This window comes from Telmatherina bonti, assembly GCF_933228915.1.
Source record: "Telmatherina bonti genome assembly, chromosome: 22".
NCBI classification, from domain to species: Eukaryota; Metazoa; Chordata; class Actinopteri; order Atheriniformes; family Telmatherinidae; genus Telmatherina; species Telmatherina bonti.
In genome coordinates this window covers 14,071,895-14,093,660 of record NC_136631.1, presented here as the reverse complement: position 1 = coordinate 14,093,660, position 21,766 = coordinate 14,071,895, and the positions used below count along the sequence as shown (strand labels likewise).

General features: G+C 37.3%; 1 protein-coding gene across 1 annotated transcript; it reads left to right on the top strand.

Moving 5' to 3' along the window:
- Positions 1-551: 551 nt before the first annotated feature.
- On the top strand, positions 552-21,047 carry lgals8b (galectin 8b). The gene is made up of 8 exons (XM_079262293.1): positions 552-717; positions 953-1,041; positions 17,673-17,883; positions 18,208-18,327; positions 18,419-18,445; positions 18,756-18,844; positions 19,817-19,982; positions 20,080-21,047. Exons 1-8 carry the CDS (start codon positions 679-681, stop codon positions 20,227-20,229), a joined length of 891 nt encoding a protein of 296 aa, XP_079118419.1. The 5' UTR covers positions 552-678; the 3' UTR covers positions 20,230-21,047.
- Positions 21,048-21,766: the final 719 nt, after the last annotated feature.

Sequence of the window (21,766 nt, the reverse complement as noted above, 5' to 3'; positions counted from 1 at the left end):
AGTTAAAAATAAGCAAGTGTCTAAAAAATAAAAATAAATAAGTATCTAACCTTTATTTGAATTGCTGAATTACAAGTCATCTTTTTGCATTTTTTCACAGGTTTGTAAAAAAAAAATTGAGATTTTGTTTTTTAAATTCCGAGGTGACAATTGTATTTGAATGCAGCACCCGAATACCATTATCTCCATTCAAACTGGAACATGTGGATTTTCACATTCAATTGTATTTATCTAATTTTAATGTTTATCTAAGAGTAGCTGCTTCCAATAAAACTCACTTTCTTCTAGCTCAAATCGTTTGCAGATGTTTAATAATTCAGTTATTAACAAAATAAACCTTCAACTTAAATAACTGTTTTACTTTTACAGCGGAATTATTTTAACAAAATGTAAATTATAGGCCTATGTAAGCAAAATATAAATTATAAGTGATGATACATTTATCGTCTTAAAGTGACAGGACCACCAGCTTGTTGTTGTTGTTGTTCAGCAGAGCTGGTCACGTGGTATGTTTTAGCGCATGCGCGACATGTTGACAGCTGGTGAGCGAAAATGCCCACTGCCATGATGTCGGTGTAGCGCAGTAGAGCTACAGACCGGTTCTGTTTGCTGCAGAAACCGCAGACTGCGTTATCTTTCACCTGCAGCTGCACGTCGCAGTCTGGTACGAGGAGCCAAATGTCTGTGGCAAACGCGAAACACACCGTTCTGAATCCGGTAAGAGGCTAAATAACGGAGTCTACATCAGCCCTCTGTGTTGGTATGATGCACTGCTCCATGTAATCCCATGTAGCTTCCAGTACAGCTTAACCTCGCGCCCATGCAGCCGCTGTGTCGTCTGTATTGGTTTATTTTCTCTCTGGGCAATGAGACAGAGCCAGCAGGGAGGTTCAGACTTTAAGCAGCAGTTCTGTGTGCACTCAGTGTTTTTAACATCACCTCTCCATCTCAGGTGATCCCATACACGGGACCCATCGCTGGAGGCCTGAACCCGGGGGAGATCATCATCATCCAGGGTACTGTACCCCCAGATGCTGACAGGTAAGCTGAAATGAGGGAAACAAACAGAGGAGAGCCCACTGGATGCATTTGTTTGATCTGATGTGATAATAAAAAAGGAAACATAACTAGAAGATTTGATTGGAGGTGATTTAGGCTCATCAAATCAAACTTTATTTGTATAGCACTTTTTGTGCTTAAAAACAATACAAAACATAATAAAACAATTTTCATCAAAATAGATAAGACACACTCACACATACACCCATAGTCCCCTTTCACCCACCCACAACCACCCTCACAGAGGGGTGTGACGATATGCTTTTGTTTCGATTTGATTCCGATTTTTTGGGTGCCGATTCGATTTAAATTGCGATTCTCCAAATTCTTCAATATTGCAATTTTTGTAGATTAAAAACAAAACAAAAAAAAAACTGTATAAAACTTCTTTTTTGCTTGTTATTTTTCTTCATTTCAATGAGAAAAACAATATAGCCAGACCATCATTCTGCTGCTAATATACCCAAGAAGACAAGTAAAAAGATCAATAAAAAAAAACAATAAAAATGACAAAAAAAAATCTATAGTGCATTCATTTTATTTATTTTAAAAAAAAAAAAAAAAATTTTCAGAAAAATCTATTTTAAAATTGTGAAGAAAAGAAGTCCAGATTTTCGATTCGATTTTCCCACCCCTACCCTGACCCATGTCCTATTAGCCCCTATAACAGTTAAAAGAAGACAAATGGCCAGGTACATTTGTACCAGATGTGTACCAGATAAGGAAACGATATCCTCAGGGTGCATCTACACAAAGGCTCATATATTACAAAGATGTGTTAAAGGTTGCCTATTTGGCCCACAAAGCAGTAGGATAGTCAGACTGAAAGAGATGCTGCTGAAGAGGAAGTTGACAATTTATGGTTGGATTCTGTCAAGAAACTGTCGTATTTTGCATTCTTCTGCATTCCTTTATTTTATTCTATTTTATTTTTGTCTATTTGTGATTACCCATGTCTTGTTTTATGTGCCTCTGCTCATTTTTTTGGGGACACTTTGCACCCAGTCATTGTGGTTTTATGTACTTTTTGTTTTGCATCTCTCTTTTTTCCCTTTTAGCTTGTCATATTTGTCATATGCATATCTTTATGTGACCTTTGAGGCATTGTTTTCTAATCCTGGTCACATCTGTCTATCTGTGTAAATAAAGAAGGTACCCACTTTATGTCAAATTATACCAAAGAGTGATTTATGACCCCTGTCATCCAATGAGAAGCTGCCACGTCACATGTGGGCGTGGCTTAATGAACCGGAAGTCTGGCGGTCCCTGGACCACGTGATGTCCGGAAATGACGTATGTCCGTACGTCATACCTGGGCGGCATGCCCGGACATGTCTTCTGGACGTACGGCATGCCTGGACGGTGTGCCTGGACATGCCCGGACATGTCTTCTGGACGTACGGCATGCCTGGGCGGTGTGCCTGGACATGTTAGGGGCATGTCCGAACGAGTCTAGAGGTATAAAGAGGGGTCCGGGGGGAAAAAAAAGAAAATTAAAAAACGTCTAAGAGAAAGAGTAATAAAATAAGGTAAAGAAAGTTTTGGGAAAAAAAAAAAAAATCCCTTACCTTCTCCATATGCGTGTCACTCTGATGCAATCAGTATTTCTTCAGCGATGAGACGTGGTTTTTCGCCTTTGAGTCTTTTGGGTCTACTGGAAAAGAGCAAACTTATCATGGGAAATGCAAAAAGTAGTATAAACAGAGTTTACTGGGTGGGAAGAGTGAAAAAAGTTTTTTTGCTGGCTGCAAAAATCCTCTCTGAGTCTGTTTGTATTTACACCCCCGCCCTTCTACTGGCCCGTGTGACAAGCACCCCCTCTTGTCTGCAGCAGGCTTTTTACGACCCTCTGTTGGTGTGTTTTCAGTGACTTTCGCGTTGATAAACTGTTGGAAAAAAGAAGAAGAATTAAACTATTATGATAAATGCAAAAAGAGAAGTAAAAAAATAGAAGTGTTAGCAAAAAAATAAATAAAAAGTGCTAATAAATGGATGGGAAAAGAAAAAAAAAAAGTTGTTTTTTTTTTTTTGCTCCTGCAGTCTGCAAAATCCTTTTTCCCCTCGGTGGTGGGACATGTGTTCTCTTGTTGGTCTGAAAGAAGAGCAAAAAAAGCTAACTTATTATGATATTTGTAGAGTTTTAACTGATAAAACGAGTACCTTTTTTCTACACATGTCTATCTGCTGCTCATGCGTTTTGAGTCGGTTTTTTACTGAAGGAAGAGAAAAAAAGTTCCTTTAACTGTCCCTGTTTAAATCCTCTAACACCTGGGTTAACTTGCAGAGAAGTGGCAACAAGTTGTTAGCTGAGATAATACAAACAGAACATTCTTTCTGTCTCAAAGTAAGCTTTTATTGCTTAATGACCCCCCCGTAGCCGGGAAAAAAGTTTTAAAAATCAGACACCTGGTCCATGTTTAAGAGAAAGGGTTTTTTAACCTATGGATGCTCATATATTTAACAGAAACGTGTGGTAAACATACATAACTTACAGAGAAGTGTCAGCAAGCTGTTAGCTGAGATAATACAAACAAAACATTCTCTCTCTCGCCAAGTAAGCTTTTATTGCTTAATGACCCCCCCGTAGCCGGAAGAAAAAATGTGATGTTTAAGAGAAAGGGTTTTTTAACCTATGGATGCTCATATATTTAACAGAAAATGTCTGGTAAATGTCGGTTAACTTACAGAGAAGTGGCAGGAAGCTGTTAGTTGAGATAATACAAACAAAACATTCTCTGTGTCAAAAATGAGTTTTTATTGCTTAATGACCCCGTAACGGTCAAGAAACCTGTCAACAACGGTTGCTTCTTGTCTGAAAGTTAAGTTAACCACACGTACTTTGGTTCAGTTGACAATGTTGGGTCAGTTTTGTCCTGCAGGTTTTGCTCTGGCCTTATTCTCAAGTACTTTTTGCCTTTGTCCGAAAGCCAACTTCAGTACATCAACTTTCCCGCCAATCTGAACGAGCTGAAGATAGTTCGCATTCCTCTAGTTGGGACAGGTGTCATCGCAGGTACTTCTCACATGGTTTCATAAAGTTATCAATGTTATACAAAGTTTGTGAGGTGTTTAGTTTACCTGATTCCATATTTTCTACTCGCAAGTCTTCTCAGCACAATGTGTGTACCTTTTAAATGTAACCTGTGGTCCTGTTCACAGAACAATGCTGACGGCCGACACGCTGCATAACAGTAGCATAGAATGACGTTGTTAGCAGACTGATGTCGTAACATTTTAACAGAGAAGTTTTTATATTAGCTAATATTAGTCACTGTGAGGCGCTTCATTCTGTTCACACAGAATTAAGGAATTAAAAAAAGAACTGTTTATGTTGTTCCAGAGAATTTGCTTCGTCAGTTGGACTTTTTAGGACAATTAACGTCTTTATCAGGCTGGGGAAGAGTCTTTCTTGTATTTTAAAAACAGATAAGAAGAAAATTAAAGAAATTTCTCAATTATCTTCTCCACTTATACCGTCTCCATTTTTGATTGTTGTTATTGGAACAAGCAAATCTTTCTGTCTCACACTGATTGAACAGCTATCAGTGATGAAACTATTAGCCTTTGGTTTACAGGTTATAACACCTGGGTTGTGGTTTGATTTCATCAGGTGTTAAGTGTGGAGCCCTCCAGGAACATTGCAATACAAACACTTTTGTACGTAATGGTATCCGCTCTCCTGTCCCTGGCTGTTGGTAAGACTTGGTTTTATCACAAAACCTGTAAATAGACACGTTATTAAGGCAGCTATCAATCATATTTAGTTTGCTGTTTGCTTCATGTTGTAGGACTAGTTTTAGTGGCTGTCTTGTAGGTAACTATGATCAAATCAAAGATACTTTAATTAAAACCGTGTCAGTCTTATGATCCGTTCTTCTGCTGAAACATTTTAAACCTGGAATCTTTGCAAACTACTTCAGGTGAGAGGAGTTTTCCATGCTTTAGTAAAACAGCTTTGCTATATATGATAGTTGGATAGAAAGTAACCTGCAGGCTTTTCTTTGTGTCGAGGATGAAAAGTACCCAAGCGGTGGTGGTGCAACTTGTTTGGCTTCAAAATATTAGATAACATTTAGGTACATGCAAAAGACTGTGGACTCATTGTTACCCACCATTAATTATTACCATTACTGGTCAAGCAGGGACAGATATGCTCCATCATAGTTCAGTTTTTTCTTTAAATTACTTGAAGTTTCTCTTGTTGTTTTATCATCATCTCCTATCAGTACTTTTACTAATTTGTCAAAAAACTGCCAAGTTTTATGTAGCCGCGCCGCGCTGTGATAACTCTGGCCTCTGAGATGAGAGGTGTTCCAGCACCAGGAGATGGAGAAACTCCCGGGATGACAACGGTAAATATAGTCTCTTCCTCTCTGTATCGAGTTTGCTAATATTATTTGTGAAGTGTAGAAGTGTGATGAAAATACGACAGTCACTGTGTATCTCGGAAAAAAGAAGCCGGTGGACGGTTATGTTCAAGGATCCAACGTTCTGGACCTGCATCTTGCTTGCTCCTTAATACTGAAGTAAAAAAAAAAAATATATATCCTTTTACTCCACATTGTGAAAGTTTAGAAAAAGCAGACGATTTTATTTGGTAACTATTTTTACTCAAATAATTAAAAAAAGAGTTAATATTTTATCCCTGTAAATTTCTGGGGTTTTTCAAAGGCTACCGAGCTGCACCTGAATTCTTACTGGGAACGACACTTTCTCAGCAGTTGCATGAGCTTTGATAAACTCTATATGCACGTACTTTCTATTCCAGCTACCTTCCAGTCGGAGCGGTGTTCCTGATTGCAGCCACGTGCTGGAGGTCAGCGACTGGGATTCCGTCAGAAAACTGGGACACTTTGCAGGAGCTGTGTTGCTCAGGTAGGTTTTACCACCAGGACCAGAATCCCACTCCTCCTGCAGCAGGACATACTATGCACACGCACCCTGGTTAAAGTTACAAGACAAGAACTCAGACATGCTCACACATTGGCTCCAATTACAATCATTTGTCAATCTAACAAGCTTTTTTTTCTTTGCGCTGTGGAAGCCGGACTATCAGAAGAAAACCTTTCATCATGTAGCAAAACAGAAATCATTTTCATGAGAGAAACATGATTCATTATGATTCATATCTATATCTGCTTTTTTTTTTTTTTGTTTTTATTCCTGGACTTCCGGATTGCTTACGACAGCTAGGGCCTGAAAAAAGTGCATTGTAGCACAAATATATCTCCATCCGCCGTGCCAAGAAGCTTGGAATGGAAAATAGTGAAGAAAAGCTGAAAGAAAGCAAGAAATTACTTCAGAAGAAAATTATCATTCCAACTCAATAAAAGTTGTTTTCACAAAGAAAATTATATTTTCACAGTGTTAAAATTTTTTGATTAATGTAAATTAGATAAACTACAAATTAGATGTATTAATTACATCTAGTAAAGTGATATAACATAAACCCCTTTTTAGCTGCACGGACAAAAGAATCCTTCATTCAATCAAGTTATGAAACGGAAATGAAGCCATATCTGTAATGCATTTTGGAGAAGATGCACTGGACTTAGACACACATTTTCCCATTTACCACAAAAAAAAAGAACCTCATATCTAAATATTACAAATGTCGAGATCACAAAAAACTATTTACAAAACCAGCCAATGTGTAAACATAAGATATGAAAACATGATAAAAACAAGTGCTACTGAGTTGCATGGCGGTGGTGATGGGTGTTCCAACGCGGTGTGGTGAGAGTCAGACCCCTGGCTGGTGGTGTGGAGCCGGATCTCCTCCGGGGAAAGGCCCAGGTCACTTTCAGACATGCTTATTGGACAAAGAGAACAACATAGTTTGAATGATCCCAGACAAACTGTTAAAAAAGAAGCGTGTTTCATTTCTCAGTGACAAACAGGTAAGTACAAGTTTCCTCATTCTGGATTTTACAATATTGATATCAGATCTGCATTTACAAACCTTAATCCGATTATAAATCTTATACTTGAAACCTAAAAATGCCGCATTTAGAATTAGTTTAGCATTTCCTCTTAGTATATTTTTGTAGCTCAGAGAAAATCCAAAACGGCTTCATGTATTTTTCATCCAGGTGACCGCTCTACTCTGCCCAACCCGACAGTTACTATCATCACAAGTAAACTGCAATAAGCAGAACCTCGCTATGCTAACTGAAACTAGACAAAAGAAAAAAATTATAACTGGTGTGTCATCTTATTGTGTAAACAATTGAAAAAATATAAAAATAAGTACACATACTTATTGGGCAGTAGACTTTGCTGAAAACATGAATTAAAAAGTAGGTTATGTTGATGAGAAGGACGTGAGACAGTATTCTTGTTGGATCAATGCAGCTGTTATTTGTAGCATGACTGAGATAAAGCGCTGCGTTTTGTAGAGAAAAATTGATGTGTTTATTGTTATTTAACACTTGATCCAGATGACGACACAGCTGTTTAAAGCGTGGCTGATTTTGTTTCGCTCCATTTTCTTAAAATGGACATAATGCAACATCTTTATTTAGTCACATAATTAAATCACATAACATACAACACATTTATTTGATACAAACATAACATTGTTGCGTAGTGACTGAAAGGTACTTTTTCCCTAAAAAGGATATTATTCATCAGTTTGGGCAACAATTTCGGCTTTGTTTCTAAATCAGTCTTAGTTGCATTATATCAACATGTATGTGCCTGAATTGCTCAACATCTTACTGGGTTTTTGCAACACAAATTGCTGCTTTACAACATTTGCACTGCTGCTCAGAAATGGGAAATTAGAAGTTGAAATTGCAATATAAAAAGATGGATAAAACATTTCTCATAAACAAATTGTAATCATCAGCATTTATCTATTTAGCTTCACTGGTAACACCTCAAAGATTCAAGACAGTTTTGATGCTTCGCTCCACTGAGGGGCAACATCCACCAAAGGGCAGGAAGAAGCAACCGCTTCTCTAAAATGAATGAATAACTTCTTAAACGATATTACTGATCATCTTACTGTATTTGGAATATTAATTTTCAGCCAGGAAAAGTGAGCCAATTTACAAACTGGTGAGAATAGGAACTCCCAAAAAAATGTAAGTTTTAAAAGTGGATCTTGCAAAGTGTACTTGGGAAGACGGGGATGTTGAGGTTGGGAATTTGGTCTTTGATGCATTTTTGTTCACATTCACCGAGCTATATAAGAAGCATTGCCCTGTTAGAAAAAACTGTCAGACTGAGGAAAAATATAAGAGGGGAACCTTGGATGACCAAGAATCTACAAAAGGCCGGCAAAAAGAAAAAAAAATGTTACACAAGAAATATTTACAAATGCAAACCAATGAAAGTGAAAATATATAAGCAGTATTACAATGTTCTGACTTCTGTTATGAGAAGTAAAATGAAGGAGCACTAGAATGCATTATTTAAGAAACTTGGACTTTTATCAGTGATTTTATTCAGAAGAAGAGCAGCAACAAAGAATTTCCTATTTTTTAAACAAGTCTGGTGACACAGTGCACAATAGTGCTAAAGAGTTCAACTATTATTCTGTAGGTGTTAATCACGATATGGCCAAAACAATTCCAACATGTGATACTAATTTGAATAAGTTTACTTATCCAATCAGGGATAATAAAACTTCAATCTTCCTTTGAGGGAATAATGAGAAAGATATAATAGTCTCAAAATTTAAAAATAATACCTCAACAGACATTAACTTAATTGATATGCTTATAATCAAGAAGTTATTAATGTTACTATAAAACCTCTTACTCATAATTTCAACCTGTCCTTTCAAAAGGGTATCTTTCCAAATAATATGAAAACGACAATGGTAATACCGATATTTAAAAATGGAGACAAATATTGTCATGACAATTATAGGCCAGAACTATAGACCAGACCAAAAATACTGGAAAGTTTATTTGTTAAACAACTGGCTCTTTGCAGCACGGGTTCAGGAGAAACAGAACAAGCACTTATGTGGTTATGGAGATAGAAGAAGAAAATAACAAAAGCAAATGTAAATGATAAGCATGCTGCTGATATTTTTATTGATATGCAGAAGTCGTTTGATACCATTGATCATCGTATTGACCTAATGATTTTTTTTTTTTGGTTGAGGAGATACTTGGAAAGCAGACAATGTGTAGACTTGTGGCGAACTTCAGGGTTCTGTAATCGGTCCAAATCTTTTCTTACTTGATAATATTGATATTTGTAATGTTACAAGTCTGTTGAACTTCATTATATTTGCAGATGATACAAACATGTACAGTTCTGGAAATAATTTACAAATTCATGGTTTTTGGAAATGGAAATTAAATGAATAAGGAGATTAAATTTAAAATATGTAACATTGAAAGTGTAAATTAGAATAAATTTTTGAGGGTAGTTACTGATTTTAAATGAATAGGTAAACTACATGTTTATTATATCAAAGGAAAGATTTCTAAGATGATAGCAATCTTGTACAAATCAAGAAATAAATGAAGCTGTAAAGCTTTATATAATATTTATTGTTCACTCAGTCTTCCTGATATATCTTACTGTGTGGAAGTCTGGACATATAAAACAACTTTAAATGCAATAATTCTTTTTACAAAAATGAGTTATAGGGATTAACAAGGCAGATGCACATAGTCATCCACTGTTTATGAAATTACATGTTTTAAAATTCAATTATTTGGTGTATTTCAAAAGAATAAAAATTTCGTGTAAAGCTAAGAGTCACTCCCAGCAAGTATACAAAGATTTTTCAATTCTGAGACTAAATATGAATTGAGACACTTGCAAATTCACGGTAACAAAGGCCAAAAAATAAATGAAAAAGAGCTGTATATCTGTTGTTGGGAGTGACTTTGTCTTAGCTTTACACGAAATTTTTATTCTTTTGAAATACACCAAATAATTGAATTTTAAAACATGTAATTTCATAAACAGTGGATGACTATGTGCATCTGCCTTGTTAATCCCTATAACTCATTTTTGTAAAAAGAATTATTGCATTTAAAGTTGTTTTATATGTCCAGACTTCCACACAGTAAGATATATCAGGAAGACTGAGTGAACAATAAATATTATATAAAGCTTTACAGCTTCATTTATTTCTTGATTTGTACAAGATTGCTATCATCTTAGAAATCTTTCCTTTGATATAATAAACATGTAGTTTACCTATTCATTTAAAATCAGTAACTACCCTCAAAAATTTATTCTAATTTACACTTTCAATGTTACATATTTTAAATTTAATCTCCTTATTCATTTAATTTCCATTTCCAAAAACCATGAATTTGTAAATTATTTCCAGAACTGTACATGTTTGTATCATCTGCAAATATAATGAAGTTCAACAGACTTGTAACATTACAAATATCAATATTATCAAGTAAGAAAAGATTTGGACCGATTACAGAACCCTGAAGTTCGCCACAAGTCTACACATTGTCTGCTTTCCAAGTATCTCCTCAACCAAAAAAAAAAAATCATTAGGTCAATACGATGATCAATGGTATCAAACGACTTCTGCATATCAATAAAAATATCAGCAGCATGCTTATCATTTACATTTGCTTTTGTTATTTTCTTCTTCTATCTCCATAACCACATAAGTGCTTGTTCTGTTTCTCCTGAACCCGTGCTGCAAAGAGCCAGTTGTTTAACAAATAAACTTTCCAGTATTTTTGGTCTGGTCTATAGTTCTGGCCTATAATTGTCATGACAATATTTGTCTCCATTTTTAAATATCGGTATTACCATTGTCGTTTTCATATTATTTGGAAAGATACCCTTTTGAAAGGACAGGTTGAAATTATGAGTAAGAGGTTTTATAGTAACATTAATAACTTCTTGATTATAAGCATATCAATTAAGTTAATGTCTGTTGAGGTATTATTTTTAAATTTTGAGACTATTATATCTTTCTCATTATTCCCTCAAAGGAAGATTGAAGTTTTATTATCCCTGATTGGATAAGTAAACTTATTCAAATTAGTATCACATGTTGGAATTGTTTTGGCCATATCGTGATTAACACCTACAGAATAATAGTTGAACTCTTTAGCACTATTGTGCACTGTGTCACCAGACTTGTTTAAAAAATAGGAAATTCTTTGTTGCTGCTCTTCTTCTGAATAAAATCACTGATAAAAGTCCAAGTTTCTTAAATAATGCATTCTAGTGCTCCTTCATTTTACTTCTCATAACAGAAGTCAGAACATTGTAATACTGCTTATATATTTTCACTTTCATTGGTTTGCATTTGTAAATATTTCTTGTGTAACATTTTTTTTTCTTTTTGCCGGCCTTTTGTAGATTCTTGGTCATCCAAGGTTCCCCTCTTATATTTTTCCTCAGTCTGACAGTTTTTTCTAACAGGGCAATGCTTCTTATATAGCTCGGTGAATGTGAACAAAAATGCATCAAAGACCAAATTCCCAACCTCAACATCCCCGTCTTCCCAAGTACACTTTGCAAGATCCACTTTTAAAACTTACATTTTTTTGGGAGTTCCTATTCTCACCAGTTTGTAAATTGGCTCACTTTTCCTGGCTGAAAATTAATATTCCAAATACAGTAAGATGATCAGTAATATCGTTTAAGAAGTTATTCATTCATTTTAGAGAAGCGGTTGCTTCTTCCTGCCCTTTGGTGGATGTTGCCCCTCAGTGGAGCGAAGCATCAAAACTGTCTTGAATCTTTGAGGTGTTACCAGTGAAGCTAAATAGATAAATGCTGATGATTACAATTTGTTTATGAGAAATGTTTTATCCATCTTTTTATATTGCAATTTCAACTTCTAATTTCCCATTTCTGAGCAGCAGTGCAAATGTTGTAAAGCAGCAATTTGTGTTGCAAAAACCCAGTAAGATGTTGAGCAATTCAGGCACATACATGTTGATATAATGCAACTAAGACTGATTTAGAAACAAAGCCGAAATTGTTGCCCAAACTGATGAATAATATCCTTTTTAGGGAAAAAGTACCTTTCAGTCACTACGCAACAATGTTATGTTTGTATCAAATAAATGTGTTGTATGTTACGTGATTTAATTATGTGACTAAATAAAGATGTTGCATTATGTCCATTTTAAGAAAATGGAGCGAAACAAAATCAGCCACGCTTTAAACAGCTGTGTCGTCATCTGGATCAAGTGTTAAATAACAATAAACACATCAATTTTTCTCTACAAAACGCAGCGCTTTATCTCAGTCATGCTACAAATAACAGCTGCATTGATCCAACAAGAATACTGTCTCACGTCCTTCTCATCAACATAACCTACTTTTTAATTCATGTTTTCAGCAAAGTCTACTGCCCAATAAGTATGTGTACTTATTTTTATATTTTTTCAATTGTTTACACAATAAGATGACACACCAGTTATAATTTTTTTCTTTTGTCTGGTTTCAGTTAGCATAGCGAGGTTCTGCTTGTTGCAGTTTACTTGTGATGATAGTAACTGTCGGGTTGGGCGGAGTAGAGCGGTCACCTGGATGAAAAATACATGAAGCCGTTTTGGATTTTCTCTGAGCTACAAAAATATACTAAGAGGAAATGCTAAACTAATTCTAAATGCGGCATTTTTAGGTTTCAAGTATAAGATTTATAATCGGATTAAGGTTTGTAAATGCAGATCTGATATCAATATTGTAAAATCCAGAATGAGGAAACTTGTACTTACCTGTTTGTCACTGAGAAATGAAACACGCTTCTTTTTTAACAGTTTGTCTGGGATCATTCAAACTATGTTGTTCTCTTTGTCCAATAAGCATGTCTGAAAGTGACCTGGGCCTTTCCCCGGAGGAGATCCGGCTCCACACCACCAGCCAGGGGTCTGACTCTCACCACACCGCGTTGGAACACCCATCACCACCGCCATGCAACTCAGTAGCACTTGTTTTTATCATGTTTTCATATCTTATGTTTACACATTGGCTGGTTTTGTAAATAGTTTTTTGTGATCTCGACATTTGTAATATTTAGATATGAGGTTCTTTTTTTTTGTGGTAAATGGGAAAATGTGTGTCTAAGTCCAGTGCATCTTCTCCAAAATGCATTACAGATATGGCTTCATTTCCGTTTCATAACTTGATTGAATGAAGGATTCTTTTGTCCGTGCAGCTAAAAAGGGGTTTATGTTATATCACTTTACTAGATGTAATTAATACATCTAATTTGTAGTTTATCTAATTTACATTAATCAAAAAATTTTAACACTGTGAAAATATAATTTTCTTTGTGAAAACAACTTTTATTGAGTTGGAATGATAATTTTCTTCTGAAGTAATTTCTTGCTTTCTTTCAGCTTTTCTTCACTATTTTCCATTCCAAGCTTCTTGGCACGGCGGATGGAGATATATTTGTGCTACAATGCACTTTTTTCAGGCCCTAGCTGTCGTAAGCAATCCGGAAGTCCAGGAATAAAAACAAAAAAAAAAAAAAGCAGATATAGATATGAATCATAATGAATCATGTTTCTCTCATGAAAATGATTTCTGTTTTGCTACATGATGAAAGGTTTTCTTCTGATAGTCCGGCTTCCACAGCGCAAAGAAAAAAAAGCTTGTTAGATTGACAAATGATTGTAATTGGAGCCAATGTGTGAGCATGTCTGAGTTCTTGTCTTGTAACTTTAACCAGGGTGCGTGTGCATAGTATGTCCTGCTGCAGGAGGAGTGGGATTCTGGTCCTGGTGGTAAAACCTACCTGAGCAACACAGCTCCTGCAAAGTGTCCCAGTTTTCTGACGGAATCCCAGTCGCTGACCTCCAGCACGTGGCTGCAATCAGGAACACCGCTCCGACTGGAAGGTAGCTGGAATAGAAAGTACGTGCATATAGAGTTTATCAAAGCTCATGCAACTGCTGAGAAAGTGTCGTTCCCAGTAAGAATTCAGGTGCAGCTCGGTAGCCTTTGAAAAACCCCAGAAATTTACAGGGATAAAATATTAACTCTTTTTTTAATTATTTGAGTAAAAATAGTTACCAAATAAAATCGTCTGCTTTTTCTAAACTTTCACAATGTGGAGTAAAAGGATATATATATATTTTTTTTACTTCAGTATTAAGGAGCAAGCAAGATGCAGGTCCAGAACGTTGGATCCTTGAACATAACCGTCCACCGGCTTCTTTTTTCCGAGATACACAGTGACTGTCGTATTTTCATCACACTTCTACACTTCACAAATAATATTAGCAAACTCGATACAGAGAGGAAGAGACTATATTTACCGTTGTCATCCCGGGAGTTTCTCCATCTCCTGGTGCTGGAACACCTCTCATCTCAGAGGCCAGAGTTATCACAGCGCGGCGCGGCTACATAAAACTTGGCAGTTTTTTGACAAATTAGTAAAAGTACTGATAGGAGATGATGATAAAACAACAAGAGAAACTTCAAGTAATTTAAAGAAAAAACTGAACTATGATGGAGCATATCTGTCCCTGCTTGACCAGTAATGGTAATAATTAATGGTGGGTAACAATGAGTCCACAGTCTTTTGCATGTACCTAAATGTTATCTAATATTTTGAAGCCAAACAAGTTGCACCACCACCGCTTGGGTACTTTTCATCCTCGACACAAAGAAAAGCCTGCAGGTTACTTTCTATCCAACTATCATATATAGCAAAGCTGTTTTACTAAAGCATGGAAAACTCCTCTCACCTGAAGTAGTTTGCAAAGATTCCAGGTTTAAAATGTTTCAGCAGAAGAACGGATCATAAGACTGACACGGTTTTAATTAAAGTATCTTTGATTTGATCATAGTTACCTACAAGACAGCCACTAAAACTAGTCCTACAACATGAAGCAAACAGCAAACTAAATATGATTGATAGCTGCCTTAATAACGTGTCTATTTACAGGTTTTGTGATAAAACCAAGTCTTACCAACAGCCAGGGACAGGAGAGCGGATACCATTACGTACAAAAGTGTTTGTATTGCAATGTTCCTGGAGGGCTCCACACTTAACACCTGATGAAATCAAACCACAACCCAGGTGTTATAACCTGTAAACCAAAGGCTAATAGTTTCATCACTGATGGCTGTTCAATCAGTGTGAGACAGAAAGATTTGCTTGTTCCAATAACAACAATCAAAAATGGAGACGGTATAAGTGGAGAAGATAATTGAGAAATTTCTTTAATTTTCTTCTTATCTGTTTTTAAAATACAAGAAAGACTCTTCCCCAGCCTGATAAAGACGTTAATTGTCCTAAAAAGTCCAACTGACGAAGCAAATTCTCTGGAACAACATAAACAGTTCTTTTTTTAATTCCTTAATTCTGTGTGAACAGAATGAAGCGCCTCACAGTGACTAATATTAGCTAATATAAAAACTTCTCTGTTAAAATGTTACGACATCAGTCTGCTAACGTCATTCTATGCTACTGTTATGCAGCGTGTCGGCCGTCAGCATTGTTCTGTGAACAGGACCACAGGTTACATTTAAAAGGTACACACATTGTGCTGAGAAGACTTGCGAGTAGAAAATATGGAATCAGGTAAACTAAACACCTCACAAACTTTGTATAACATTGATAACTTTATGAAACCATGTGAGAAGTACCTGCGATGACACCTATCCCAACTAGAGGAATGCGAACTATCTTCAGCTCGTTCAGATCGGCGGGAAAGTTGATGTACTGAAGTTGGCTTTCGGACAAAGGCAAAAAGTACTTGAGAATAAGGCCAGAGCAAAACCTGCAGGACAAAACTGACCCAACATTGTCAACTGAACCAAAGTACGTGTGGTTAACTTAACTTTCAGATAAGAAGCAACCGTTGTTGACAGGTTTCTTGACCGTTACGGGGTCATTAAGCAATAAAAACTCATTTTTGACACAGAGAATGTTTTGTTTGTATTATCTCAACTAACAGCTTCCTGCCACTTCTCTGTAAGTTAACCGACATTTACCAGACATTTTCTGTTAAATATATGAGCATCCATAGGTTAAAAAACCCTTTCTCTTAAACATCACATTTTTTCTTCCGGCTACGGGGGGGTCATTAAGCAATAAAAGCTTACTTGGCGAGAGAGAGAATGTTTTGTTTGTATTATCTCAGCTAACAGCTTGCTGACACTTCTCTGTAAGTTATGTATGTTTACCACACGTTTCTGTTAAAAATATGAGCATCCATAGGTTAAAAAACCCTTTCTCTTAAACATGGACCAGGTGTCTGATTTTTAAAACTTTTTTCCCGGCTACGGGGGGGTCATTAAGCAATAAAAGCTTACTTTGAGACAGAAAGAATGTTCTGTTTGAATTATCTCAGCTAACAACTTGTTGCCACTTCTCTGCAAGTTAACCCAGGTGTTAGAGGATTTAAACAGGGACAGTTAAAGGAACTTTTTTTCTCTTCCTTCAGTAAAAAACCGACTCAAAACGCATGAGCAGCAGATAGACATGTGTAGAAAAAAGGTACTCGTTTTATCAGTTAAAACTCTACAAATATCATAATAAGTTAGCTTTTTTTGCTCTTCTTTCAGACCAACAAGAGAACACATGTCCCACCACCGAGGGGAAAAAGGATTTTGCAGACTGCAGGAGCAAAAAAAAAAAAACAACTTTTTTTTTTTTCTTTTCCCATCCATTTATTAGCACTTTTTATTTATTTTTTTGCTAACACTTCTATTTTTTTACTTCTCTTTTTGCATTTATCATAATAGTTTAATTCTTCTTCTTTTTTCCAACAGTTTATCAACGCGAAAGTCACTGAAAACACACCAACAGAGGGTCGTAAAAGGCAACCCATGCCGCCCAGGTATGACGTACGGACATACGTCATTTCCGGACATCACGTGGTCCAGGGACCGCCTCTCACCCAAGTTACGCCCACTTATGACGTGGCACACGCTGATTGGGTCACAGAGGGGGAGGGACTTCCGGTTCATCGAGCCACGCCCACTTGTGACGTGGCAGCTTCTCATTGGATGACAGGGGTCATAAATCACTCTTTGGTATAATTTGACATAAAGTGGGTCCCTTCTTTATTTGTGTATAATATTCTATTGTACAACAAAATGGCAAATTTCCATATTTACTAGATTTTTTTTTATCTTCTCTCTTTTTTTTTTTTTTTAACACATTTGCTGCTTTTGTATCACATGCCATATGCAGATGTGGTTGTTTTCTGTCTCTGTCTCTTTATGGTCATTTTGCATTTCTTCAGGGCTGTTTTGTGTAATTTACATTAAATTGAAACTATTTTATGCTTTGGGTTGCCTTTTGGGGACTTTATCTTTTATTTTGTTACCATTCCAACTGTGGGGTCAATGTGTTTCACATATTGGCAATTTTGTTTTACATTTTGATGTTTTTTTTTTCTTATATTTGCAGTCAAGTCCACCTACACCTGCAGCTGTAGGTGGACTTGAACCCTTCAGAACATCAATCTCGTAGAAGTTTGACCCACCATGGTTGAACTGAAATAATGAAACTTGTCACTGCTAATAACGCCCTGCTCCCTCTGTGCCAGGATGCTTTCACTAATCTGTGGTTTAAGAGATTTCTAAGACCCTGTAAAACACGAACGAACCTGGATCTGTCCAGTTCACAGTTGTTCCAAATTCCAGTGCAGCCATCTGGTTTCCACGTGCGCCCTCTCTCTCTGCAGGTTTCAAGTCGACTTGTCGAGTGGCTGCAGCACCAAACCGCGCTCCGATGTTGCCCTCCATTTCAGCCCTCGCTTCAAAGGCTCGCCCTGTGTGGTGTGTAACTCCCTGCTGCAGGAGAACTGGGGCAAAGAGGAGACCCTCCACCAGCTGCCCTACAAACAAGGAGCTCCCTTTGAGACCATCATCTTGGTGAATGAAGATGTCTTCAAGGTAACTGAACCGATCATCAACATTAGAAAGCTTGTGGAGCATCTGAAGGTTATGTGCAGGGATGCCCAGGTACGATCCTCAACAGCTACTCTCCTGCAACTTTTAGTCCATCCCTTCTCCAACACACCTGAATCAACTGAATTCCATCATCTGCGTGCCATTCAGCTCTGCAGAAGTCTGGTAAGGAGCCATTCATATGAATGTGTTGGAAAACGGACGCATTTAAACGTTTCAAGAGAGTTGCTCTCGAGGACTGGACTTGGGTACCTGTGATAAATTGACTGAAAATATGGCGAATGTTAAGTAACCCACCTTTGCCTGTAGGTGGCGGTAAACGGTGCTCACCTACTGGAATACAAGCACAGAATCCCCCCGAACAAGATCGACACTTTTTCTATTTCTGGGAAAGTCAGGGTCCACGCTATTGGCTATATCCCAAACTCAGTAAGTGCCTTCTCATCTCTTAATTCCTGGATTGTTCATTTCTCTTTGAATCATCTGAATGTGTGTGTTCTCTTATCTCTCTCTCTCTTAGGCAATATATTCAGAATCAGGTGATCTGGTGAGTTTTTCCATGTGCATCATCCTCTCAGGTTTTTAGTGTCTAATGTTCCCATTAAAACATGTCCTAAAGCATTTTTTTTAATTGGTTTGACTTTTGGACTTTGGTTATTCATCAAGCTGCACTCAGACTACCTGAGTACAGTTTTTACCACTTGTCAGCTTTTATTTTGGTTACTTAGTTGTCACTTAAAAAAACGGCTAAGATCTGTAAAATAAACGAGTATAGTGTTTTGTTTACATGTAATGCACTGCTTAAATACCACACTACGATGAAACAAATCTATATTTAGAGCCTTTTGTAATTTCAGAGCCTCCCTTACAAAGGCAGCATACTTAAAGGACTGAGCCCAGGACAGCACATCACGATAAAAGGACAGGTCAGCTTGTATCCTCACAGGTAAAGTGATGCTAATTAAATGGATCCTTATCTAATAAAAGCAACCACAGATGTGTGACTAATTAGTGGAAGAATCCTGGATGGTGTTACCGTAGACTTGTGGTGCCTGGTTGTGCTATTAAACTATAAGGGGCAAAAGGGGAAGAGACACTCCCAGTTCCCAGTGATCGCCTTTATCCTACGATGAAGTATTTCTGTCCTGATGGGAGCGGTGTCTTCCAGGGTGACACTGCCTCCCTCTACAGGACAGAAAAGGAACTGAAAAGTTGGAGAATGGAAACACATCTGAGATTTTTCACGAATGGGCTCAACACACGGAGAGGGGGACAAACAGCAGCGACAGTGGCAGTGTCCCCCATCACACGCTCTAAGAAATTTGATTGGTTATGATATTTATGCGGGATTTTGCCATTTCCAAAGCAGTATGTGACGGATAAAGCATCATGGATGGAGAGTCGAGAACTGACACAAATCTTGGTGTTAACTCTCCTTTACAAAAGAAAAAGACAACCCTGTGTTTGTCCTAACGTAAACACAAGGAAACAGTCTGGTGAATATCCTTATTTGATGCCAGACCTCAAAGCTGATCCAGAAAAATTCAGGGTGAACAAGACCCTCACTGATTGGTTGTGGTGTCATGTGACAGCGAGGAAAGTTAAACGGTTTTCAAGCTGCATCGTGTTGGAATGCCCCGTGTTCACGTCTACATACACAAGGGGGAAATCTTGCATGCACAAATGTTGCGTGTCACTTGGCTGGAGGAAGGCAGCGATTTTCACCTGATCACACAAGTTCCAAAGGAAATTAACTGTCCCCCCTCACCGTGTCACCGTGTTTACACATCCAGCTCAAACATGAGAGGCTGTGTTTGACAGCATGTTGCATCATTATACCCATTTATGGTTTTTGTTTTACACTAATATCATTCACTGTCAACTCTAGACACTTTTTTTTTTTTTACCTTAAATCCAGTTTTACAGTGAACCTCTGCAACAGCAAGTCAGAGAACATCGCTCTTCACCTAAACCCCCGCATGAAGTCCAGCGTGTTCATCAGGAACTCGTACCTGAGTGAATCCTGGGGTCAGGAGGAGCGGGAGCTGCCCTGTTTTCCCTTCTCACCAGGAGAATACTTTGAGGTTAGAACCATCTCAAACTTTCCAGTTCTCAAGCCTTCCACTTGGGCGATGCTTCACCAGTCGTCAGTTTTGTTGTTTTGTTTTTTTTTCCTTTCAGATTCTCCTTCTCTGTCAGCCCCATCAGTTCAAGCTGGCAGTGAACGGTTCCCACTTGTTTGACTTCAGGCATCGAGTGCAGGACCTGAGCAGCATAGACCAGCTAGAGATCATGGGAGACCTGGAGCTCACCGATGTCAAGCTGTGGTAACTTGGGAGTTACCGGTGGTGCCAATACTGTTGGATTGTGGTTATCAGTGCTAATTTAGCTTAGCGACAGTGACCCAGATGATGGATGCTGAACATGGAAGAATCCGTGCCGGTCAGTATTGCACTACATTTTAAGCTAGCCTAGCACTGTCCCAGACCAAAGGACGTGGACAGATGCTATCATGGATGAAATGGGTTATCTTTTCAGTCCTGACTTGAGGGGGTTGATGCATGACAAAAAGCATCAGACTGGGAGCCTCCATGACTGTTTACAGCTACAAGCTGTCAGTTTTGATCAAGTCTTTAGTACATTTCTGCTGTGGTTCAGCCTGTACATGTAAAACAGAATATATATAGATATACATACATATATATAAATGTTTATCTCTGAAATACTGGCTTGGTGTGTAGTCAGTAAACTCAATGAACTGATGCTGAGTAATCAACAATGTACTGTACAGTTAAGATTCAAAGCATTTCTCATTTTTTACACTATAATTTGAACAAAACTACTCAGATTTTCTCTCCAGTTTACATTTTCATTCCTTTACATGTCTCATGCACTCAACCTAAGAAATTATGAAGCAGAGCAGCAGAATCCAAACATTTTAGTCCCGTGTGTGTATCAATAACAAGTTGTATTTTACTATCTCGATGAAATCTTTATGGGAAACAGTCCTCTATCATGAACCACTTCATACATACATAAATCAGTGCAGTTTAAAATACAAAGATGAAAGAAATCAGCTTTTTCTTCTGTAAAGAAAATGGATGGAAAAGATCTTTCATGTAACATAATTTAATAATAAATGAATGTGCTGTTGATTTAATTTTGTTTTCTTTTTAATATTGTGGCTTTAAACATTCACAGTAAAGTGCAGTACTTCTACTCTGCCACACGGTGGTAGAATTGAGCTGATCTGGTTTCACCAGCCTCTTTCCTTACAGAGGCTCCACCACTACGTTCAATGGAAATTGCTTCTTTTAGTACATCTTTGTTCAGAGGCTTAGGGGTTAACAGGACTTCTGTCAGGATGAATGGGACACTAAACTGCTTGGAGAAGACTTAACCTTGTTTGCATGTTCAAAAATATTTGCAGACAGGCTTGTTCTTTTGTTTTTTTAAATATGTTCCTGTTCAATTCAGTGACCACAGGCAGTAGTCATAAGATTAGCTTTAAAGCAAATATATCACCACATGACTCTCACACACATTATTCCTTCAATATGGATACACAGGAGTCTGATTTAAAAAGTTGGTGTTTTATTAATATCCACAGGAAATATAATTTCTACGAGTTGTAATAACCATCAGACAACAGTCTCTCCTTTATTTTTTTTTTTACATAGAAAAAGCAGGATGATATGCAACATGGAGACATCAACCATTGCACTGCTGAGAACGTCCAAGACAAAAACAAACGGAAGATACGATCCAATCAGTAAGAGCCAAACCAGACCCAGTCAGACTATTTGAACAGTCACTCAAACGTCCTTCTGTGGATGTTGTGGACTCAAAATGACTTACAGACACACAT

Coding starts and splice junctions, on each gene's coding strand:
- lgals8b (XM_079262293.1), top strand. CDS start 679: ATGTCTGTGGCAAACGCGAAACACACCGTTCTGAATCCG. Junction 718..952: donor AACACACCGTTCTGAATCCG/GTAAGAGGCTAA, acceptor TCTCCATCTCAG/GTGATCCCATACACGGGACC. Junction 18,328..18,418: donor TTGGCTATATCCCAAACTCA/GTAAGTGCCTTC, acceptor TCTCTCTCTTAG/GCAATATATTCAGAATCAGG.